The 24730-nt window shown below is 56.4% G+C and overlaps 1 protein-coding gene across 1 annotated transcript; it reads left to right on the forward strand.

The window, feature by feature from the left end:
- The first annotated feature begins 6898 nt into the window (after positions 1-6898).
- On the forward strand, positions 6899-10483 carry SPR (sepiapterin reductase). Its single transcript, XM_074903687.1, has 3 exons — positions 6899-7276; positions 8699-8989; positions 9145-10483. The coding sequence occupies exons 1-3, from the start codon at positions 6934-6936 to the stop codon at positions 9333-9335; spliced, it is 825 nt and encodes a 274-aa protein (XP_074759788.1). The 5' UTR covers positions 6899-6933; the 3' UTR covers positions 9336-10483.
- Positions 10484-24730: the final 14247 nt, after the last annotated feature.

Raw genomic sequence — 24730 nt, forward strand, 5'->3', positions numbered from 1 at the left:
TTTGTGGGTAGGAGGGAGATCCTACCTCCCAGCCCGTAACGAGGGGAGATCTCCTCTCCACATGTTCCCCTTCTCATCACAGAGAGCTGCAGGAGTGAGGTTCCTGCTGTGCCGCTCAGCCCATCCTCATTATCCTGGCTGCCATGAAACCCAGCCAGAGAGCAGCCCCGCTGTATGGGGCAAGGGATCTGCTGCCATCCAAGGCATCTTGTCCTTAGGAGGTCACACAATTAGCAGCTGAACATGATGAGATCCCACAGCTGGAGTGGCCTTGGGGCTACAATCCCACAGTTGGGGTGGCCTTTGGGCTACTAAAACAACAAGCAGAGCTCAGGAGTGAAACCAGAGTCCTCCCTTCCAGCAGCCCACGGGTAGTCATGGCAATGATGACTACAGCCAGGGCCACCTTGTGTGACTTCCAGCCCTGCCCTGCTTGGGTGGTAACGCCGGGCAGAAATACCCAGGGCTCTTCCTGAAAGCTATTGTTAACAGTCCTTTGCAGAAGGAATTTGGTGCTTCCTCTCCAACACGCGTGAGCCCTGGCAGCGTCACGGCAGCTGCTGCTCAGGAGTACCAGCCCCACGGTGTTCCCACCGCCCCTGCGGTGTGTGGGGTGGGTTTTCCCCTGTGGAAGCCCTCCTGCCCTCCCCTGGATTTTGTGGGAGCCCCATTATCCCTGTCAGAGGGTGCTGAGACCATTGCAAACACGCATGGCCCAACAGCCCAGTGCCAACAGGATCTGCGCTGCAAAGCGCCTCGGGTGGCTTCTCCAGATAAAATCCAGGTGACCTCTCCGGATAAATCCAATAGCTACAATCTCAAATGATGGCTAATTTGGGCAATTCGGATAATATCCTGGTAGATACTGAAAATCACCACAGACAAGAGAAATTTTACTTCCCTGGCACTTCTCTGCTGGCTTGCACCAGTGACTCGCCCTCTCCCTGCCCTGCGCTGGCCAGGAGCGAAGCCCCCTGCCTCCTCGCTGTCCTCCCAGGGTCCCCCCTGGGAGCAGGGGCTGCCCACAGCTCCCTCAGATTTTAAATGCAGCTGACACCTAGTGCTGGTTCTCTCTACTACAGCTTGAGCAGGAAGGGAAGCCCCAACGCTGATAGATGAAGAGCCGGGGGGTTCGTGGTGTGCGTGATTTCATAGAACCCCAGAACCATTCGGGTTGGAAAAGCCCCTCGGGATCAGCGAGTCCAACCCTCAGCCCGACTCTGCAAAGTTCTCCCCTACCCCACATCCCCCACAGCTCATCCCAACGGCCCTGAAACCCCCCCAGGGATGGGGACTCCCCCCTCCCTGGGCAGCCTCTTCCACTCTCGGACCACTCTTGCTGGGAAACATTTTCTCCTCCTGCCCAGCCTGAGCCTCCCCTGGGGCAGTTTCCAGCCGTTCCCTCTTGTCCTGTCCCTGATCCCCTGGGAGCAGAGCCCAGCCCCAGCCTCTCTGCAATGTCCTGGCAGGAGCTGCAGAGAGGGATGAGGGCTCCCCTCAGCCTCCTCCTCCTCACACTGAACACTCCCAGCTCCTGCCCTGCCTCCTCACAGGGTTTATTCTCCAGCCCTTCCCCAGCCTCGTTGCCCTCCTCTGCCCTCGCTCCAGCCCCTCCAGATCTCTCTGGGATTGAGGTGCCCAAACCTGGACACAACCTCCAGGTGTGGCCTCCCCAGTGCCGAGCACAGGGACTGTCACCTCCCTGTCCCTGCTGGCCACACTAGTGCTGACACCAGCCAGGAGGCCGTTGGCTTTCTTGCCCACCCGGGCACCTGCTGGCTCCTGCTCAGCTGCTGGTCAGTGAGAACCCCCAGACCCTTCTCTCCCAGACAGCTCCAGCCACCCCTCCCCGAGCCTGTAGCCACACAGGGGGTTGTGGTGGCCCAAGGGCAGGACCTGGCACTTGCTCTTGTTGCAGCTCATCCCGTTGACGTTGGCCACCGATCCAACCTCTCCAAGTCTCTCTGTGGAGCGTCCCTGTCCTCGCGCAGATCGACGCTCCCGCTGCACTTGGTGTCACCTGCAAGCTCACTGATGATACTGATGATTTCGTGATGTTAGTTTTCCACATCCAGCTTCTTCCACCTCCTGCTTTGTGAAGGCAAAGGGGTGTCTGCATGGTGTCGTCCCAGCACAGGACAGTGCCACAGGGTCTGGCCAGCAGGAGCAAATCTTCAAGGGGACTAGGATAGTGCTGAGGGCCCAGTGTCCCCACTGCGCACAGGGTGGGAGGGAAGGGGAGCATCTTCCATCTTTTAAGAGAATGACCATTGCTCTCGCTGGTTCTGGGACATCTCTGTTCATCTTCTCACCCAACGTCCTGGAAAGGGCTCAAACCCTCCTGCTGCCACAGCATGGTCCTGGCAGGCAGCTGAGCCCCGGCTGCCGGTCTGGGTCAGCCTGCTCATCCTCCACCACCTACATGCTCACCCAGGAGTGAGATGATGCTCATATTCCTCAGAAGAAAAATCCTCCCTGGACCAGCTCTGCCAGTCACATGTGGCTTCCTCCAACATTCACCCGACACTGCTCAGGCAAAGCCTTTCACTAACTAGGGAAGGTGTTCCTGTACTGTAGCCACACCTGTCCAACCGGTCACCTTCCAGAGCTTTCCCAGCTCTATCACCTTCCCAGCCCATCACTTCTGAAAACCCAGAGACGACATTTCTACAACGTACAGCCCTTCCCACCCTTCCTTATTCCATGCATTAGATGCTTTAATGTTGTATTTCTTGATGTACTATTCAATTCCCCAGCCAACAGCAACCATTTATGTTTTACAACATTTTCTCTTGAGAGAGCTCCAGAGCAGACAGACCAAAAAGCACTGGTTCCCACAAATTACATTAAAATTGTATTCCGCTCCATGCTCTTTTCCAATATTAATTTAATTTTTGCAGTCCTCCTCCGCTCTGATAGCAGCTGCCATTTCTGGAGTCTTTCTTCCACGGGGAAACTTTCTCTCTGTGAATTATCCCTGCAGTCCTATGCCTGGTTTTGGATGGTGGAGAAGGAGAGGAACTAGCAAGTTGGAAAAAAACCCGCAGATTTATAAAAAGAGAGGCATGAAAAAATCAGAAGTAAAAAACCAAAACAAAACATGCCAGGCCAGTATCTACATCCTTTACTGGATTTAGCCCTTTGTCCAGATTTCCTGATGCTAAGTTCCCTACCCTTGCTGCAGACCATCTCAGTTTCTCCCAGAGGTGCTCTGGCAGCAGCACTTCCAGGGTGCTTGGAAGAAGGATAAGAAGAGTGCTGTCTCTGGAGACATAAAACCTGAGGCTGCAGCACGCCCTGAAATTGCTGAGCAATGCTTAGGATGGAGTGTTCTCCAATAAAAATGAAATAGCTGCTATCAGCATGATTGTATCAAGTTAAAATCCAGTGGAAGAAGCAAGGTGATGTCATGGGAGACAGAGAGTATCTGGTGTAAGAACACAGAGAGACCAGGGAATGAAGTTTCACCTCCGTAACTATGCAGGCAGAGCTCCTCACACCACGCTCACCCTCACCAAGCTGTTTACGGAGGGTCTCCACCACGCACAGTGTCCATCAGGCAACAGAGAAATCCATCTTGGACACAGTCTTAGCAATTTTGGTTGGAAATCAGATTTTTCTAATAGGTCAGAATGTTCTTGTTTTCTTCTTGTTCTCCTCATTTTCTTCTTCTTCTTTTCTTCTTCCCTTGTTTCCAGCGCACAGCACGTCACCCCACAGGTCACCCACCTGAGGTCAGGAGATGCCCTTTGTGGCATAAAGTGACATTCAGCAAATCCTCAAAATGACTGACTTAAAAAAGCAACACAGGGAATGAAAAGAGAGTTGATCTGAAGGGGATATTTCATAGCTCTTATGGGCTGTGAAAATTTCTTACTTTCTTATATCAACCAATCCTTGTAGAGTGAAAGTATATTAACTTTGTTAATATATATATTATTTACATTCTCCACTGGTAGTGGAATTTTACTTCCACTTCACTTTACATTCATGCTCATGTAAAACAAACTAAAGGACAGCCTGGCCCTGGAAATAAGGACTTTGCTTCTTGGAAGCTTAGAGCTGTGCATGAAGACTAAAGGATACCCCGGGTCAACCAAGATAACAGCAGCACCCCAGCCCCTCTGACACATCTCTGAAACCCTCCCAGCATCGGCCCCATCGTAGATCAGTAACTCCAGCAAGACTGACTCCAGGGACAGCTGGATCAATTGTCAAGCAGCCAGAATGCTGCAAAAATAGAGTTCCTTTGCAAAGTTTTACTATGATTAATAATAGAGGGGGTGTGTGTGTGTGTGTGTTGGTGATTAGTTAAATCATGTTGTACCTGAATGCTTGAAGGGTATAAAAACCCCACATAAAACACCACCAGGGTGCCCCAGTTTGGTTGGTGCACCTCATGTCTCAGTATGAATAAAAATTTACTCTTGTAGTTTGTGCCCCAGCCTCTCTCCTTGGCCAGCTCGGCCAGTTGTGAATTGTTGTAACGCCCATCGTGGGGGTTTGCCCTCCCTGGATGGGGAATGCTGATGTCCTTCTGCTCCCTCTGCCCCCAGCACATCTCCCCCCACAACAGCTGGACCCAGCCGTACAAAATTATTAGATTTAAACCAAGATGCAAGTTCCCCATCAGTGACGGGGATGGCATTTTGTTGCAAAGCAAAGAAAATGTGGGCACAGCGGCTAAAGAAGTGATGTTATTGGCACTGATGAAGCAGGGGAAGAAGTCACAGACAACAAGTTCACCCACCCAAGGTCGGGGCAGACACCCAGGCCAGCAAAGCGCAGCGTCTGTCCTTGGTAAGTGATGTGTCTGAGCCAGAACAGCAAACCCAGCAGCGAGACTTCCCCAAGAAGTGGGTGGCAAGAGAAAAAAAAACCATGAGTTTTTGTTCTTTTTCCACAGGCGGCTGTAACTGTCAGGGCTCGAACCCACCAGGAGGTGACGTGGTGTCACAGGTCAGCTGTGCGAAAGCAGCACCGTGAGCACGGGAAATCGTTTTGCTGTGTCTGCAGTGACAAGGAGGTACCTCACATCATCCTCCATTCGCCTGAACTTGCACAGTGCAAAGTAAAATATCAAAGTCAAATTGTCCTTGGCACAAGCCTGTTCATTTACAGAAGAGCACAAAGGAGGGAATCAGACATCAGGAGGTAGCTTATGGATTTGCAGTTTCTCTGGAGCTCTGCCCTCCCGTTCCAGCTCTGGGATAGTTTAGTCACCAGTTCCCTCCCTCTGATTTTTTATTTTTAGTGAATATTAGCACAAGCAACTTCTGTCAGATAAAAAAACCTGTTTCCCAGACCCTCACTCCTACTTCTACATCCTTTGGTGTAGCCTGATAACAGGTCAGATGGAAGAAATGGTCTGCTGGAAGGAAAGTCCAGCAGAATGCTGGCCATTTCCAGCTGGCCCAGCTCTGCGCTGAGCATGGCTACGTGGGACAGGGTGCGGTGCCAGCCTGGGAACCGGGGCAAGAAGCATGATGGATGCAGGAGACTGGAGCTGCCAAAATGGGAAGGGGGAACTGGCAGTCACAAAAGCAAGTTCTGCCATCAAGAAGCTACTTGTGAAAAAGATACACGTTTGCTGTCTTATTTTTTTGCTGATGATCTTAATTTTACTGAATGTGTAAGATTTGCTTTAGCAAAACAAATATCACTCTTGGGTTTTTGCCACAGCATGAATTTTTAATGCTTTATTAGAACGCCTGAGGGTTTCAGCCCAGTCTGCGACCGCTTAATAGAGTGAAACTCCGCTTCGTTACCTGCTCATGCGCCACGGGAGCCATCTGTCCTCAGGATTTAACAGCTGGGAAACCGAGCCCAGCTGCCAGCTAATCCCACACAGACCAGGTATCTCCTGCAAAAACCCGCTTCACAGAATCACAGAATAGTCTAGGTTGGAAAAGACCTTGAAGATCATCCAGTCCAACCATTTACCTAACATTGACTGTTCCCAACTCCCCCAGATCCCTCAGCGCTGTCTCAGCCCGACTCTTCAACCCCTCCAGGGATCCCGGGGACTCCCCCCTGCCCTGGGCAGCCCATTCCAACGCCCAACAGCCCCTTCTGCACAGAAATCCTTCCTCAGAGCCAGCCTGACCCTGCCCTGGGCAGCTTGAGGCCATTCCCTCGGGGCCTGGCGCTGGGGCCTTGGCTCCAGAGACTCATCCCCCCTCTCTGCCCCCTCCTGGCAGGGAGTTGCAGAGGGCCAGGAGGTCTCCCCTCAGCCTCCTCTGCTCCAGACTGAACCCCCCCAGTTCCCCCAGCCGCTCCCCAGCAGACCTGTGCTCCAGACCCTGCCCCAGCTCCGTTGCCCTTCTCTGGCCACGCTCGAGTCATTCAATGGCCTTTTTGGGGTGAGGGGCCCAAAACTGAACCCACTCCCCGAGGGGCGGCCTCCCCAGTGCCGAGTACAGGGCTCAGGTTGTCTGCATCGTCATGCGCAAAGATCTGTATTTTTATGAACAGGGGTTTAGGACTCTTTGGGATCAGACAGCGCTTTCGCTGCTTAATAAGCAACCGGTGCCAAAAGCAGCCGTGGCAGAGGACAAAGGCACTTGGCGGGTTGCAGCGGGGGGGAAGCACCAAGGCTGGGGAGGTGCGTGGGGGGGGGTTACATGCGCGCTGGGAAAGAATGTATCAAAAAAAAAAAAAAAGTAATTAAAACCAATGCATTGACAAAGGCGCTGAAATAAATACAACTGTGGGGGAAAACGCGCCACGGCCTCGCCTGGGCCAGGCCGGGCCCTGGGCTCGGCCCCAGCCGGAAGGGGGCGCTGCGGCTCTGGACACGCCCCCCCAGCGCGCGTCAGAGAGGCGGCGGCGGGGACCAATCGGAGCTGTGCCGGCGCGTGTCACGTGGTGAGGGCGTGTCACGTGCCGAGGGGCGTTGCCACGCCTCCCCGCCGCCGTCGCGCCGGGGCCGCGATGGAGCCGGGGCCGGGGCCGGGGCCTGGCGGGACACCCGCGGCAGGGCGCTGGGCCGCGGCCGCCTGCGTGTTGACCGGCGCCTCCCGCGGCTTCGGGCGCAGCCTGGCGCGGCTGCTGGCCCCGCGCCTGGGCGAGGGCTCGGTGCTGCTGCTGCTGGCGCGTTCGGCCGAGGCGCTGGCCGAGCTGGCGGCCGAGCTGCGGGCCGGCGGTACCGGGCTGCGGGTGGAGTGCGTTGCCGCCGACCTGGGCTGCGAGCAGGGGCTGCGGCGGGCGGTCGCTGCCCTGCGGGAGGTGCTGCCCGCCGCTCCGCCTGGCCGCCTGCTCCTCGTCAACAACGCCGGTAACAGCGCGCCCGTCCCCCCCGTCCCTCCTCCGCCTCCCCGGGGCAGCGGGGCTCGGCGCCGGCGGGTCCCCCTGGGGTTCCACACCGGCTGAGCCGGGGCTTGGGCGGTGCTTTGGGGGCCAGTAAATAACCGAACCCAGTAAATAAGTGAAGGAGCAGTGGGGATTTCACCCTGTCTGGATCTTCCTGGTTTATTAAAGTAATGAATCTGGGGAGCGGACCAGCGACAGCTCGCTGCCGGGACCGCGGTGCTTTGCTTCTCGCAAGGTTTTACCCGTTACTCAGGGCGTAGGGCCAGCTGGCCACCTTCCTGCACCCTCCTCCGCTCTGCTCCCTGAGTACAGACCTTCAGAAAAACTTCTAGCCCTGCCTTGCGGGCGCTTTGCTTATAATCTGTAATGCCTGTTGCTTTTAGAGCCTTTTTTTCCACCCGTTATCACTATGAATAAGACCACACGTTGCAGTAGGTAATAGGTGCTACAGGAGTTAGGACTTTACTGTTTGGCTCCAAAAGAGGGACATGCGTGGTGGCCCGTGGGGACCTTGTACTTCAGGCTGGAGGGTTAGGAGCTGTTTGTCTTGGCAAAGGATTGGCAGGGCAGGTCCGTGTCCTGAGTCACCACTGTTGGCTCAGCAGGTGACCTGAAAGCAATGGGCAAAGCCAGGCTGTGCTGAGCTCCTCACCCTGCAGTGAGACCCTGCTAGAGGTTGGGCCAGCAAAGCTGCTCGCTTTTGTTTGTCTTTTTGGTTAAGCAGGGACAGGGAAGGGATCTGAGCCCTGGGCTCGGCACTGGGGAGGCCGCCCCTCGGTGAGGGGGTTCAGTTTTGGGCCCCTCACCCCAAAAAGGCCATTGAATGACTCGAGCGTGGCCAGAGAAGGGCAACGGAGCTGGGGCAGGGTCTGGAGCACAGGTCTGCTGGGGAGCGGCTGGGGGAACTGGGGGGGTTCAGTCTGGAGCGGAGGAGGCTGAGGGGAGACCTCCTGGCCCTCTGCAACTCCCTGCCAGGAGGGGGCAGAGAGGGGGGATGAGTCTCTGGAGCCAAGGCCCCAGCGCCAGGCCCCGAGGGAATGGCCTCAAGCTGCCCAGGGCAGGGTCAGGCTGGCTCTGAGGAAGGATTTCTGTGCAGAAGGGGCTGTTGGGCCTTGGAATGGGCTGCCCAGGGCAGGGGGGAGTCCCCGGGATCCCTGGAGGGGTTGAAGAGTCGGGCTGAGCCAGCGCTGAGGGATCTGGGGGAGTTGGGAACGGTCAGGGGGAGGGTCATGGTTGGGCTGGAGGAGCTGCAAGGGCTTTTCCAACCTTGATAATTCTGGGATTCTGTATGTAAGAGAGCGTTGCACACTGAAACACAAGAGCAAAAGGGATGTGCTGTGGTGTTGAACCCATCTTTAACTACTCTTAACTCATTTATCCCTCCTAGGCTCCCTGGGAGACATCTCCAAATCCTTTCTCGACCTCACCGACCCAGATGAGATCAACAGCTACTTTGCCTTCAACGTCACCTCGGCGCTCTGCCTCACGGCCACAGCCCTTCAAGCCTTTGGCGTGCGGCCAAGCTCAAGCAGGACAGTGGTGAACGTCTCCTCGCTCTGTGCCATCAAGCCCTTCAAAAACTGGGCGCTGTACTGCAGCGGGAAGGCTTCCCGCGACATGATGTTCCAGGTGCTGGCGCTCGAGGAGCCTGATGTCCGTGTGCTCAACTACGCCCCGGGTGAGGAGGGAAGTTTGTTAATTGCTATTCATTTTCTCCTGGCTTTGTGGGTTAAAGAGTCCTGCAGCTGAGCCAGGGTCAGCGGGAAAATGAATCGTGTAATTTGCTTCCTCCTTATGTGGTTTTTTTTTGCTGTTGTTGTTGTTCTTCCCCAGGTCCTCTGGACACGGACATGCAGCTTTTAGCCCGGACTAAGACTGGGGACCCTGAAATGCGTCAGTTTTTCCAGAGCCTGCAGGAGAGTGGCCAGCTGATAGACTGCGCTGTGTCGGCTCAGAAGCTGGTGAATCTCCTGGAAGAGGACACCTTCCCCTCCGGCGCCCACGTGGATTTCTACGATATCTGAGTTACTCTCACCTCCACCTTTGCCTTCCTGCTTTGCCTTCTGCTGAGCCACCTCTTGGGTGCCTCCAGGCTGTTTGGTGATTGTGTTTGAACCCCGGGTGCTGCGCAGCTTTCAAGAGAAGACCTCCGGGTGCCTTATAAATACTCCTAGTGCCCTGATGGGCATGGAGGGGAAGTTACTGCTTCACTGAGCCCTCCTGGGCACCCACCAGCAGGAGCGGGGATGTCTCAGCTGCTGGGGATGGGGGAGCAGAGGTGGCTTTTCCAAGGGAATGAGCGCAGAGGCTTAAAGCTCTCCTGTGTGAGAGCGTGTGTGAGGCAAGGAGGTACCAGGGCACGCGAGGCCAGGTCGGAAAGTCAACTGGAAGGTCTCGAAGAAGCCAACAGTGGGGTTAGAGCTGAGTGTCCCCGTGTCTGTCCCCTTTGTGTGCTCAGCACTTGAGCGAGTCACCAACAGGCAAAAGAGCCATTCCCATGGCCAGAGGAGGTGGCTGTCACCTCAGAGCCCTGCCTGTCTGTCCCCTTTCTCAGCAGTGGCTTGGCCAGACTTTCCTGCAGTTCTGGCATTGTCTCTCTGCGAATTCTATGCGTTAAGACGTGGAGCCAAAGCCTACCCCTGTGTTTTCTCCACAAAGGCAGCAATATCGCTAGGAGAGGGAGCTGGCCACGGAGGAGAGGTGAATATTTGGGTGCCTGACTGGGGTCACCAGCTTACCTAAACCTGTGTGTGGGCGCAGCGCGGGTCAGAGCACGTCTGAGACGGTGCCCTCGGGTCAGATCACGTCTGAGACGGTGCCCTCGGTTCAGACTGTGCTCCTGTTTGCAGGTTCTGGGTCCAAGCCTGGATCTGGGGCTTCAGCTCCTCCTGGGTTGTTCTTTTAATGATTTGTGGGGGTCTATTCTCATTTTTTTGTCATATTCCAAGAGGCACAGGCATTTGTAGTCTTGCCCCTCTAGAAAGCAGCTGCTCTGCAGCTTGTGTTGGTGCAGGAGAACTGCTTCGAAGTGCAGTGGCATCCCCTGCATGCCCTGGAAATGCCCGATGTCCCCTGTGCTCAGTGACAGCAACCTCCCTGCAGTCTCTGTCACCCCCTTATTTCAAATTGTTTCCACCTGGATCCACAATCATTAAAAGTTTTGTGTCTTGTCTGTCTGTTCTGTCTATATCTTTAAAAGTGGATAAATTTGTGGGAGGAGAGAGCCTGGGTTAAGCACTGTCTTCATCTAACAAGGCCTCCTGTTCTTCCATCTCTGAGCCATTTCATTAACTCTGTGTTAACCCTGTCTGGCTCAAAGAAACCTTCTCTCCAGCTAGTCTGCTGCTTGGTTTCACCTTCCCTCTACGCTTGTGAAACTCATTGTTAGCAAACCCCCCTCTGCTGCTCACTACACTGGCAGTGGGGTGGGTTTTCTGGGGTTTGATGCCTGGTGATCGTACATGTGGTCTGTGAAATCCAGACAGACTTGCTGCTGCCCAAAATCCCGCATCTCCTCACCTTGTATCCGTGTTGGCTTCTCCCATCCCCTCTTGGACAGAAATCCTCTTATGGGCTCTGGCTGTCTGCAAAAAATCACCTCAGTGCTGGGGCTGCCAAGTCCTGCCCTTAGCAGGTCACAGGCCATGGGCTGGCCAGAGGCTGGGCTGAAGGTGGAAGAGCCCCCCCAGAAAGGCTCAAGGAGCCCCAAATCGCAGGAGGAGGTGGGTGGGTGCTGGGGGATGGGGCTGCTCTGGTCACAGGGACCCTTTGGTAGCGGCAGGGTGGGAGATGCCGCTGGGTTCTTTGGGGAAACTGAGGGGGGGGGATTGGCTTTGGACTCCGCGTGCTCGGTTGAGCTCTGACCACTCACCGGTGGCTGGGGGTGTATCAGCAACTCTGTGTCTTCGTGGAGCATCTGCGTTGGGGTTTATGGTATCACAGAGGTGCCACCCAAAACCGGGCACTTCTCCAACCCAAACCTCCCCCCCAGGAGAGGATACGTAGGTCAGGAGCATCGACTTTAAATAGTGAGGTGCTTAACGTCCTGCGGCACCCACTGTTAATGAAATCATTAATGAAACACTGGATTTGATTCACAGACTGGTCTGGGTTGGAAGGAACCTTAAAGCCCATCCAGTCCCACCCCCCTGCCATGAGGTCACCTTCCACCAGCCCAGATTGCCCAAAGCCCCGTCCAACCTGGCCTTGAACCCTTCCAGGGAGGGGGCAGCCACAGCTTCTCTGGGCAGCCTGTGCCAGGGCCTCACCCCCCTCACAGGGAACAATTTCTGCCTCAGATCTGATCTAAATCTCCCCTCTGTCAGTTTAACCCCGTTCCCCCTCGTCCTATCCCTCCCCCTGATGACGAGTCCCTCCCCCCGTTCCCGCAGCCCCTTTCAGCCCTGGGGGGCCGCTCTAAGGTCTCCCCGGAGCCTTCTCTCCTCCAGCTGAACCCCCCAACTCTCCCAGCCTGTCCTCACAGGGGGGCTCCAGCCCCCCCAGCATCTCCGTGGCCTCCTCTGGCCCCGCTCCAGCAGGTCCGTGTCTGTCTTGTGCTGGGACCTGGGTCACTTTTCACCCCCTTTTCTCTCTCCCCTGTGCCCAGGGGCAGCCCCTGAGCAGCAGGAGCAAAAATCAGCCTTGTTGTCCCTGTCCCTTCAACCAGGAAACTACATCTGCTCAAAGAGGGAACCTGTTACAAACATCAAGCACATACCAAGTGCGAATCCTATGCCCGCAGTGATCTCCTGTGCTCACACTGCTGAATTTTGCTGGTGAAGCATCCACGTGGTCAGAGTTCAAGGGGGTAAGTTTGTCTTCAGCACAGCCACTTGTCACTTGACAGTGCTCCAAGCTGTAACCTGGATGTTTTATTTTCAGGGTTTTCATCCCATTAGACTCACTGAGCATGTGTTTAAGTGTTTGGCATCGCTCTGTAAACACCAGTGATGCTCTGATCTTAGGACTCCTGCTCTGGGAGCAAGAGCTCTGCCCAGGGAGAAATGCCAATGGTACTTTTAGGGCATCCCCTGCCCAAGGAGAAATGCCAGTGATGCTTTCGGGACATCCTCCGGGTACCAGCATCCCCCCAGGTATCAGCATCCCCTCAGGTACCAGTATCCTTTGGTTTCCAGCATCCCCCAGGTAGCAGCATCCCCCCAATACCAGCATCCTCTGGGTACCAGCAGCCCCCCTGGTACCAGCATCCCCTGGTTTCCAGCATCCCCCAGTACCCACATCCCCTGCCCAGGGAGTGGGCCCATTTCCCACGCTCCGTGAGTCCAGCACCCATGGGTGCTGTGAGATGCAACGACAAAACGGTATGAAATATTTTTCTTCCCTTTTCTAGCATTTTCTGTGACCAGCTGAGGGCGTATGGAGACCGGGTAACGGGCACCGGTCCGGAGGGTGAGACAGCATCGGTGCCTCCGGAACAGCGGGCTTTTGGGTGGGCTGGAGCGGGACACAAGCTCAGGCTCCCCTCCTGCCTTTGCACCACCTCATCACAGGTCCCTACAATGCCTGATTATTATTTTTTTTAAATTCAGCCTTCGTGTTCTGGAGCTACGGGACCGTGCCAGAGGCTAAATGAGGAGAAAAGGTTGGGGTTTTTTTAAAAAAAAAACAAAAACAACATGAAGTTCTGAGCTCTCCTAATTTCAGAGACAGGCGCTCCCAGCCCGCCTGGGGGGAAAGTGTATCCGATGGTGCCCTGAGGGAGCCCCAATATTTGGGCAGTGCCCCCCCATGAGGATGAAGGATGAACTCTGTGGCTGAAGGGGATCACCTCAAAAGGAGCCGTCACCTCCTCCACCCCAGACAGGACCCACGGCCTCTGTTCTCCCGGACAGGGGTAAAGTGGGGCTTCTCAAGCCCCAAATCCTGCCTAGCACGGGGTGTCCCTCCAAGCGGGTCTGCCCCCTCGCCAGCCCCCCTCCAGCCTGCCTTCCCTCCCTGCCTCCTGCAGCAAAATACTGCGTAAGGCATTTTATCCCTTTTCCCCCTTTTTTCCGCCTTTCCCCCCTTTGCTTTTTCCTTCCCATCCCATCCTGAAGAGAAGTGCTGGGGGTTGTGGCAGCCCCGGGAAGGACTGTCCCAGCCCCACTCTCCCGGTGTGTGGCTGCAAAGGCTCCTGTGGGACAGCCCGTTCCCCCGTGTGTCCCCCCGCTCCTTGCTCTGAGCTCAAGAAAAAGCAATTTTCTTGCTGCTGGGGGGCAGAGCAGCAAGATGGACATGCTGATAGTGCTTGGCCCTTCCCTGCTGCAGTGATTTCTGTAAAGGATGGGTGCTGGTGAAGGTGTGATGCTTCCCTGAGCCCTGGTAAACAGGGACAGACAAAGCTGGAGCACGAGCTGGGCAGGTGCCTCCCCGTGTGAGACCCCTATAAAGTGCTGCCAAACCCCCTGCGATAGCCTCGATAGCAGTTTGGGGCAGGAAGGGATCTTATAGAATCAGACTGGTTTGGGTTGGAAGGGACCTTAAAGATCACCCAGTGCCACCCCCCTGCCCCGGGCAGGGCCACCTTCCACCAGCCCAGGTTGCCCAAAGCCCCGTCCAACCTGGCCTTGAACCCTTCCAGGGAGGGGGCAGCCACAGCTTCTCTGGGCAGCCTGTGCCAGGGCCTCACCCCCCTCACAGGGAACAATTTCTGCCTCAGATCTGATCTAAATCTCCCCTCTGTCAGTTTAACCCCGTTCCCCCTCCTCCTATCCCTCCCCCTGATGACGAGTCCCTCCCCCCGTTCCCGCAGCCCCTTTCAGCCCTGGGGGGCCGCTCTAAGGTCTCCCCGGAGCCTTCTCTTCTCCAGCTGAACCCCCCAACTCTCCCAGCCTGTCCTCACAGGGGGCTCCAGCCCCCCCAGCATCTCCGTGGCCTCCTCTGGCCCCGCTCCAGCAGGTCCGTGTCCTTCTGCTGTTGGTGCCCCAGAGCTGGACCCAGCCCTGCAGGGGGGTCTCCCAGAGCGGAGCAGAGGGGGAGAATCCCCCCCCTCGCCCTGTGCCCACCCTGCTTGGGGTGCAGCCCAGCACACCGTTGGCTTTCTGGTCTGTGAGTGCCCATTGCTGGCTCACAGGCAGTTTTCCATCCACCAACACCCCCAAGTCCTTGTCCTTGGGGCTGCTCTCAATCCGCTCCTCGCCCAGCCTGGATTTGTGCCTGGGATTGCCTCCAGAAGTGTGTGTGTGTGATGCTTAGGGGTGACACTGCCTGAGCAACCAGCCCCAGGTCCCCAGGGGACCCTCCCCAGCCCCCCTCCCCGTGCCGGGGGAGACACTGTGCCCTTTGTGCCAGCGGTGAAATGCGGGGATCTGGGTTATGAAAGGAGTCAATGTCACTGCTGGGGTTTTGTTTCCACATGTGTGACCCGGTCCTCAGGACAGCGGTGAGGGTGAGCCTCCTAAATCCCCCCAAAGCCTCCCAAATTAAAACCAGTGTGCACCCAACGACCTCCCAAATCTCAGCCACTGACCTGGGCTGCCCCCGGCTCAACAGGGCAAGAGGCTGCAGCAAGGTCCCTCTGCCCCTTATTAAAGGTTTCTCAGCAGAGGGGAGAAGAAGACCTTTATTTCCCATCCGGTGGCCAGAAATGCTGAGCACGGGCCTTTTGGCTAGGACACCGAGTGCCCAGCGAGCTCCTCGCTCGCAAACAAGCAGCCGCCTCCAGCCACGAGGCCAAAGGTAAATGAGCTGCTCTTTCAGCAACGGTGTTCCTGGGGGGGTAAAGGTCTGGTGGTGCCCACGCTCCCCACCCAGGGACCCCCATCCTGCATGCAGAGACCCCTGAGATGCCCCTGGAGACACCCCAGCCACACGCATGGCCTGGAGTCAACACAGGGGATGCCTGGGATGGGGGGGTGGATACACAACCAACCATCCCAAAGCCTCCCACCTCTCCGTACGACAAGTCGGGAGCTTTGCAGGGTGTTCTCAGGGCCGTGGCTGGGATTTGGTGGAGGTTCACCGAGCCTGAGAGGGTTACAACAACAAACATCTTTCTGCTGAGCTGGCATGGTTCTCACCACCTCTTCTCCCCGAGACTGAACATTTGCTCGTGCATCCTCCTCCCCATAGCTCTTCACACTCCTCACTCCCAGCCTGCTGACTTGTTATTCTTCTCCCTTCTACACTGTCCCCTGGTTTTGGTGGCCTTAGTGTTAAGCAAGGAGAAGGACCAGCTCCAGGCTGACCACGGCCCCCGGAGCAGCATTTAATGTGTAACGAGGGACCCGTTGGTCCAGCGAGCAGAGATGACAGATTAACCCAGTTTAGAGCCAAAGAGCAGTGGGTTTGCTGGTAAACTGTCCTGTTCCTGCGAGCTTCAAATGCCTTTAATGAGTTATTATTTAGTCTGCGATGGAGGTTAATGGGGGGACATGGCAGAAATGATCTGTGATTAATTAAACCACTTTTATCTGGTGCGGGCAGAGCAGCTGGACTTGCTGTGCTGGGCGCTAAGCTGGGATCAGCGCCGGATCCCCAGCTTTGGCATCACTCCCGATGCTGCCCTGCACCCAGAAATTCACTGGTGGTCAAACCAGACCCTGCAGACCAGTGGCCACCTCCACCCCAGTGGGAAAGAGCTGAAAGAAATGGGAGTTTTTCTCTGTTTTTTTTTATACGTACCACCCCAAAGCCAAACTTTGTCCTGTTTGCCGCTGGCCCATGTGGGATGCAGCTGGGTGCGTTTCAAGCCTTCTTCCCCAAATATCAAGTGCTGAGCTGGAGGCAGGCTGTAGCTGAGCTACTCTCTGGGATTTGGGGATGGTGTCTGGTCCTGACATCAGCTGCTCCCTGTCCCCTTTCCTTCAGAAAAGTCACTGATTCCCATCAGCGCATCCATCCTCCCCCTCCACTGCAGCCCATTGTCCTCCGCCCAGCCTTGACACCCTCCTGTGGTGATGGGTCAGCCCTTCCCCAGAGAACCACAGAATCCTCCCGGTTGGAAAAGCCCTTGCAGCTCCTCCAGCCCAAGCATGACCCTCCCCCTGACCGTTCCCAACTCCCCCAGATCCCTCAGCGCTGGCTCAGCCCGACTCTTCAACCCCTCCAGGGATCCCGGGGACTCCCCCCTGCCCTGGGCAGCCCATTCCAACGCCCCACAGCCCCTTCTGCACAGAAATCCTTCCTCAGAGCCAGCCTGACCCTGCCCTGGGCAGCTTGAGGCCATTCCCTCGGGGCCTGGCGCTGGGGCCTTGGCTCCAGAGACTCATCCCCCCTCTCTGCCCCCTCCTGGCAGGGAGTTGCAGAGGGCCAGGAGGTCTCCCCTCAGCCTCCTCTGCTCCAGACTGAACCCCCCCAGTTCCCCCAGCCGCTCCCCAGCAGACCTGTGCTCCAGACCCTGCCCCAGCTCCGTTGCCCTTCTCTGGCCACGCTCGAGTCATTCAATGGCCTTTTTGGGGTGAGGGGCCCAAAACTGAACCCACTCACCGAGGGGCAGCCCCAAGCACCAGCAGATCCCTGTCCTTCCCATTAGGATGCTGGGGGGAGGCTCTGGCAGATCCTCAGCACCAAGTTTAGACCCGAAAGGATGAACAAGCCACCCTGCACCCATCACTCGCCACACCCCATCCCGTGTGGGATCCCATGGGAAAGCCAGAGCATCTCCTTCCTTAGGGATCACCCAGCCACCAGCGTGGCCTCACCCTGCCCGTGCCACCGCCGGCAAAGCTGCTGCCGAGGCCGGGAGCCGCATTCACATTCCTGCCGCGAGCACACTTGTCAGCCGAGCTGTCAGCCGCTCCCGTAATAGGGCCACGGCGGTCACTCGTGTTGGGAGTAAACACAGCCGAATCTGAGAAAACAAGAGCAGAGCCGAGCCCGGGTGCTTCCAGCAAGGCTGCAAAGTACCAGCGCACTCAGCACAGGCAGGGGAGGGGGGATAATGCCCAATTTTCTCCCCCCACCTCCCTGTCATCCCATGCTGTGAACCCCAAAAAGCCCCTGGAAGGATGCTCGGGGGTGACGGCGGCCCCCCGGCATCTCAGGGGTGCGGTTGCTGCTCCCGGAAGGAAACGCTGGGGACCTGGGATTAAAAAATAGGTTGTTTGGTGGCATCAGAGCTGGCGCAGGGGATAGATGGGGACAGCACTGGCCTGGAGCTGCTTGGGGACACAAGGCAGTGGAACTGCAGGTCAGTGATTTCTAGCAGAAACCCACCCCATCTTCGGCTGAAGGAAAAGCACTTTAAAAAAAAAAAAAAAAAGACTAAAAATATGGCATTTTGCACGTGCCAGAGCTGCCCCGTGCCTGGGGGACCCATTTGGAGAGAGTGTCCAGCCTCTTTGCCTGCATCCCCTAGCATGTCCCCCACCCCTGGGCACCTCCTGCCACCTCCAGGCATGTCACCAGCGCTGGAGGGGACACGTCTGGCCCCAGGCTCTGCGCTGGCCCCCAACGTGCAGCTCCGGGAGGGTCAAGGGGTGTTGGCATGGGGACCGGGGGGCTCAGTCGTGGCCACAGCAAGGAGGAGGAGCAGCCCTGTGAACAATTACCTCTGGTTTATTCGTCTTGCGCTATTCCTCCAACTTCTAAACCCTCCCGGCAACAAAGAGGCGGGCGGCCTGAAAAGCCGAGGATTTAGGACAAAGAAGGGAGCGGGGTGGCCGAGGGCACGACGCCGCGTCGGGGCTGGGCGGCGATGCCCATCGCGTGGTGCCAACCCTCCGTCCCTAACTCCTCCAGTTCAGGCCATTCCTCTTTCCCCACTCCAGCCCAGCAGCTCCCCAGCACCTGGCGCAGATTCTTCACATCCAGAAACCCTAAAAAGCTGAAAACACCATGAAATATTTTCTCCCAGCGGGGAGGGGAGCGGGCGGCTATTATTCTCATCCAAACCAAACCTGAAATGTTGGGGTCCAAAGGGTGTCGTTCCGCCTTTGAAATCTCCCGCGGCCTTTCTTCCCATTAAACCATCTCCCGGCTCAGCTCAGAAGTTTCTTCCCCACACCCCCCCCCCTTTTTTTTTTTTTTTTTTTTTTTTTAATTTAATAATAAAGCATCTCAGATCTCTGAGTTGCAACTCATCTCACACCTAAGCGAGATTGCGTTTTGCACAAGCCTTTCAGCTGTTTTCTCAATCTCTCCTCTGTCTCATTCTCAATTCAGGCAGTTGCTATAGGTATGTTTTAATCCCCAGCATGGTAGATTTTAATTAGTCTTTGTACAGATGGCCAATTAACATTCATTACTTTTGCCTTGAGCGATTAATTATGAGTTTGGATAGAATGGGAGATGGAGACAGAGGAAAGATGGGCAGGTGAATAAAAAAAGGGATTTTAATCAGAGTTTGGGATTTTTTTTTTTTCTTCTTCTTATTTATATATATACACACACACGCAGAAAGAGGAGGGAAGAGAAAAGCAGCAACACGGTGTGAGTTACACTCCCACTGAACCGCTTCCAGCCCCGGAGCCACGGGGATGGGCTCCAACAGGATCCGTGGCCGGTGATGCTGCGGGGCTGGGGGACTGCGGCCCGGCCGAGCCCCATGGCAAGGATGGGGAAACTGAGGCAGGGACCGCTGGGGCCTCACGCAGCTCCCCGGGCAGGCACGGCCAGGTGCTGGGCTGGAAATCAACCCCCCCAGGGCTGGATTTGGGTGCTGGGGCATCACGGTTTTGGGGTTGCCGTGGTGGTGGGGGTGGCCGAGGGAGCGGTGGCACAGCGCTGCCTTCCCCCGGGCGAGACCGCGTAGTGGCGTGCAGGATGGGGCCCGTAACTCTCCCCGCGCAACACCCGTTGACACGTCGCTAATTCTTCCTAATTGATTTTTCACGCTGGCGGGAGGGAGACGGTGACATCCAACAACAGAGCCCTGATGTCGCGGCTTTCTCCTCCATGAAAAGGGCCGGCACCCTCCCCCCCGGAGCCGACATACTTCTCCCCGGCCCGGGTAGCCATGGTGAGACGTTGCCCAAATCCTTTCACCGCCGTGCCGCCGGAGGCTGGCGATGCTCCACGCCGCCCGTGCCAGCCCGCTCACGGCAGCTATTTTGGGCACGCAGGCAAGCCGGCAGAAAAAATTAAAATAGCAAAAAAAGCCCCCCGGGGCCTTATCCTGCCCCGGTTCCTTGGCGGAGGGGCTGCACCCACGCTTCGTGGCGTCCCGGCACATGTGAACCGGCAACGGGTTGTGGATTCGGCGTTTCTGGGTTATTTTGGCGGCAAGCGAGGCGTGTGCGCGGCGCGGAGCGAGCAGGGGAAGCTGGCGGGAAGGTGGGGAAGGGCCTGATCCTGCTCGCTCCCGGGGAGCCTCCCTCGACGGCAGGCGGGCCCGGCAGAGCGGAGTAACGGCGGGTGCTGAGCGGCAGGATCCGTCCCGCGGGACTTGGAGGGCTCCTCATGGCGCCGCTGGCTGGGCTTTTACACCCGTTCTGCTGAAATCTGGGGATTTCTTTTTTAGCACGTTTTACATTTTGGCCCCAACCCTCTCGAGATTGGCACTTCTCCGCAGCACAACAACTTTTCTGAAATCAGCCGCTCAGGCGGCGGAGAAGGGGGGGTCCAGATCCCTCCCCGCACGGCGGGTATGCGGCCGCTGGGTCCTGCACACGCGGTGTGGCTGGTGGACATGTCACCCGCATCCTGGCACTGTCCCTGGGTGGGCGTGTCACCTGCATCCCAGCATGTCCCTGGGTGAACATGTCACCCGCATCCCCTCATGGCCTCTGCTAGGACGTGTCACCCACGTCCCAGTACAATCCCTGGGTGAACGTGTCACCTGCATCCTGACACTGTCCCTGGGTGAATGTGCCACCTGCATCCCAGCATCTCCCTGGCTGGATGTGTCACCCACATCCTGGCATGGTCTGTGGGCAAACGTGTCGCCTGCATTCCAGTGTGGTCCCTGGGTGAACAGGTCACCACATCCCCTCGTGGTCCCTGCTAGGGCGTGTCACCCGCACCCTGGTGTGGTCCCTGGGTGGATGCATCGTCTGCATCCCCTCGCGGTCCCTGGGTGGATGTGTCACCTGCATCCCAGCATGTCCCTGGGTGGACGTGTCACCCATGTCCCAGCACAATCCCTGGGTGGATGTGTAACCCGCATCCCAGAGTGGCCCTGGGTGGACGTGTCACCTGCGTCCTGGTGTGGTCCCTGGATGGATGCATCACTCACATCCCCTCACAGTCCCTGGGTGGATGTGTCACCTTCATCCCAGCGTGTCCCTAGGTGGACATGTCACCCACATCCCCTCACAGTCCCTGGGTGGATGTGTCACCTGCTCCAAATGTGGTCCCTGGGTGGACATGTCACCTGCGCCCCAGTACAATCCCTGGGTGAACATGTCACCCGCATCCTGACATGGTCCCTGGGTCAAAGTGTCACCCACATCCCAGCATGTCCCTGGGTGGACACGTCACCTGCATCCCGGTACAGTCCATGGGTGGGGACCCACCCCAGGCACCACAAGTGGCCGAGCCCCTGGGGATTCACCCCCAACGATCCTTGAGCCCTGGCTCAGCTCATCCCACTTGTGGACTGGTGAGACTGCACATTGCTCCAGGGAACAGACGGGTGCCCCAGAGCATCAAAACGATGTTGGGGACCCTCCCCAAGGGACCCACACACCCACTGCAAATGCCTCCATCTCCACACTCATGCGCTGGATCTGGCCTCTGCGACCTGCAGGATGGAACGTGCCCTCGACCAGACCATCCCCACTAGCAACCCCTCAATTTCACAGAGGTTTTTTTGCAGCTGAAATACAGATGGGACATACAGGAGTCAAGAGTCCCCGCTGCCTCAAAGGGCAACCAAAACCCCTCACACCAGCTGAAGGCTTTCTCTCGGGTGTGGAAGAGGAGGCCGGGAGTGCAGACGCCTCCGTAAGGCACCGTCCCCACCTGCAGAGCGGTGGCAGGGTATGGCCCTCTCTAAGTATACGCCATTGAAATGTGCACATTTCCTAAAAGCAATATGGAACAGCTAAATATACTGCTCACAAATCTGTTTACACTAATAATGGCTGGGAGCCTGCCATCCATATGACTGCAAGGAACCATTGATTCAACATAAATTAACTGAAAATTACTTGCGAGAGGGAGAAACTCACGGCATTTTTTTTTTTATTTTTTTTTCCCCTTGTCTTTTTTTTTTTTCTTTCTCCCCTTCCCCTCCCAGCCAGGGAAGGGGGAAACGTGGAGACATTGGCACCTCCACTACCGACAGCCATGGCTGTGTTTGGCAGCGGCTCCGCTCTTTCCTCGCCGGCCCCTCTCCCCCTCTGCAGCGCTGGGGACTGAGATACCCAGTGAGTTGGGATTTTCCATCCCAGCGCCGGGAACTCGAGCTGCCGCCAGGGCCAGATGAACACAATATTTACCCGTTTTCCAAGAAATGGCAACAGAGATGGAAGGGTCCGAGTCATTATTTTGGCACGGGCAGATTGCTAACTTGTTTGAATTCTTTTTTAAAAAAAAAAAAAAGGGAAAAAAAGGAAGCAAAAAACCCACCAGAATTGGCAGCTCCTTGCGTATTAGTCGAAATGCTGCAGACTTGGCTCCCTCTCACCTCCGCAACATAATGTTAAATGGCATCAAGACAGTATATCAGTCATTTACATATGTTGCTTATAGACGCCAAACTTATTAACACAATAAAACTGCTGCTAAGAATCTTTCCTGCCTATTTTTCTCCTGGAGAATGTCAGTGTTGGAAGCACCTAGCTGCCTCGTATGGAAACACCCGGGGTTGCCTTTCATATGGCACCCGGGAAAATAAATATATGAATCACCCAGGGTCCCCCTCCGACCACTTCCAAAGCAAAGCGGGAGGAAGATGCGTTGATTCAGAGCATTGTGCACTGGGGGAGGCCGCCAGCACCCAGCCCACCCAGCAGCACCCCATGAGCCCCGGCATCCCCCCGAGGCACAGCGCCTGCCCCCCAGCCAGGCACCCAGGTGGGACGGGATGGCTTCAGCCCAGGGCTGGCTTTAAATCCCGCTGCTCCGAGGTGTCCCCAACTCCCTGACCTGTCTGGAAATGTTGGAAAGGGCACCCTGGCTGATTCTTATATTTATTTTCCTGGGTGCCATATGAAAAGCAACCCCGGGTGTTTCCATACGAGGCAGCTAGGTGCTTCCAACACTGACATTCTCCAGGAGAAAAATAGGCAGGAAAGCTTCTTAGCAGCAGTTTTATTGTGTTAATAAGTTTGGCGTCTATAAGCAACATATGCAAGCGGCTGATAGACCGTCTTGATGCCATTTAATGGTGTGTTGTGGAGGTGAGGGGGAGCCAAGTTTGCTGATCTCCCCTAATATAATGTTTGCCTGGTCCCCGCAGGGTTTTGGGGGGACTCTTCTGACACCGAGCAGGGACAGCGTGTCTCCCCATCGTGGCACTGAAGCCGTCCCACCTTTCCCCACCCCTGCGATGGTGCAATCTGGCAGGAGATCATTTTCCTTGTCCTCTGGGGCAAAGCCGACGTGAGCCCTGGGGGGTCGGACATGGGGGTCACGCTCCGGTGCCATCTGAGAGAGCACCCGACCCCTCCCCGGAGCTGGAGGCGTAATTTCCTGTGTTGAAATTTCCTGAGATCTCCTAGAAAGACATTTTGCTGCAACGCTGACCCTGCCCTGCGTGGAAAAGCATTTTTACAGGCAAAATCCTACAACCCTGGAGAGAGGTGAGACTTCAGCTGGGGGACCAGTCTTCACCCCCAAAAATCAGTGGGTAGGTCTGGGTGAACCCAGACACCACAGCTGAGCTCTTCCTTGTGCTGTCAGTACTATAAACCCCCCAAACCTTCCCCAGGAATCACAGTGCTGAAGCATGGAGCTCCTGGCCACAGCATCCCGAGGAGGTTTAAAATCTGGGATCAGGGATGCGGGAGAGATCCGCTCCCGGCCGGGGCATGGCGATGCCACTCACCCACTGCTGCTGCCACCCCAGAGAGCAGGATGACAAACCAGGGTCAGCGGTTTGGGTTTACTGGGGGGGGGGCTGGATTGCACTCCTTGGCCACCCAGGGACCCCCGGGACCCCCCCAGCTCTTCCCCCTGATGCCATCCCTGCCATCACCCCAAGGAGGACCAGGTGATGCCACTGTGGAGTCGTGTGTGCTGCTGGTGCCTGCGGCATCAGCGCTGCTCTGACAAGTCGTGGCACAAGCAGGAGATGCAGATGTTGACCCAAACCAGCCTGTTTCAGTGCTGCTACTCCAAAACTGCATGTTTCAGGGCTGCTGACCTCCTTGGGCCCCAGCGTGGGTGAAACAGCTCATTGCTCTGCTCAACCTGTGGGCAAACAGGGGACATGGGGTCCCCAAGGTCAAGCACAAGGTCAGGGGAAAGGTCCTCAAGTGCCCAACCTCTGCACATCACTTTCAACTAACGAGCTGCAAGGACATTCCCCAAAACCACGGTCCTGTGGGACCACCTTGGCGAGCAAAACTGACCAGAGCAATCTCTGTCCTGGGCGCGGGTGCAGCCTCGGCGCCAGGACGGGCATTGCCACCAATGGCTGCGGGTGCTGCAGCTTTCTGAAAGGCTTTATCAGAGCTATGGGCACCTGCACGATCATCTCAAGATGTTTCAGGGCTTGGAGATGATCCTTTCAGGAGCTGGGGGTTTCAACTTCTGCAAGGAGCTGGGTGCAAAAATCCCGTTTGCTTTGCAAGAGTGAAACTGCTGTTCATGACACATGGCTGCAACCACTGAAGCCACAGCCGTGTCCACACCAAGTGGCCTCCAGGGTCTCCCACCTCAGAGAATGTTGGAAGCCCACTAGGACCCATCACACCAGAGCCCACATCTGAGCAGGGTTTCTGTACCAACATAGCAGTCAGGCCATGGCGGGGAGGTAAAGGCAGCTGCAGCGCCCGTGGAAAAGCCAGTGTGACCCCTGTGTAGGTGGGCGAGGACCCAGCAGCATCTCTCCTTGCTGGACTGACCTCTTCCAGCCCATAACTATGTGATCTGGGTGGCTCCCAGTTCCCAGGCTCGGCGGTGTGATCCTCTCTCAGTATCGGCCTGGTTCCATAGATTAAAGTTATGACCCATCCATCCACGTCAATGTACTTATCTACCACCATCCCCATATTCCCATGTCATCTTCATCCATCCAAACATCCAATCATCCACCCATCCAATCATCCACCCACCCATCCATCCATCCGTCCATCCATCCATCTGTCCATCCATCCATCCGTCCATCCATCAGTCCATCCATCCGTCCATCCATCATCCATCCATCCATCCATCCATCCATCCATCCATCCAAGCATCTATCCAAGCATCCATCCATCCATCTAAGCATCCATCCATCCATCCATCCATCCATTCATCCATCCATCCATCTGTCCATCTGTCCTTCCGTCCATCCATCCGTCCATCCATCCATCCATCCATCCATCCATCCATCCATCCATCCATCCAAGCATCTATCCAAGCATCCATCCATCCATCTAAGCATCCATCT

This window comes from Athene noctua, chromosome 4 (assembly GCF_965140245.1).
Source record: "Athene noctua chromosome 4, bAthNoc1.hap1.1, whole genome shotgun sequence".
Lineage (NCBI taxonomy): Eukaryota > Metazoa > Chordata > Aves > Strigiformes > Strigidae > Athene > Athene noctua.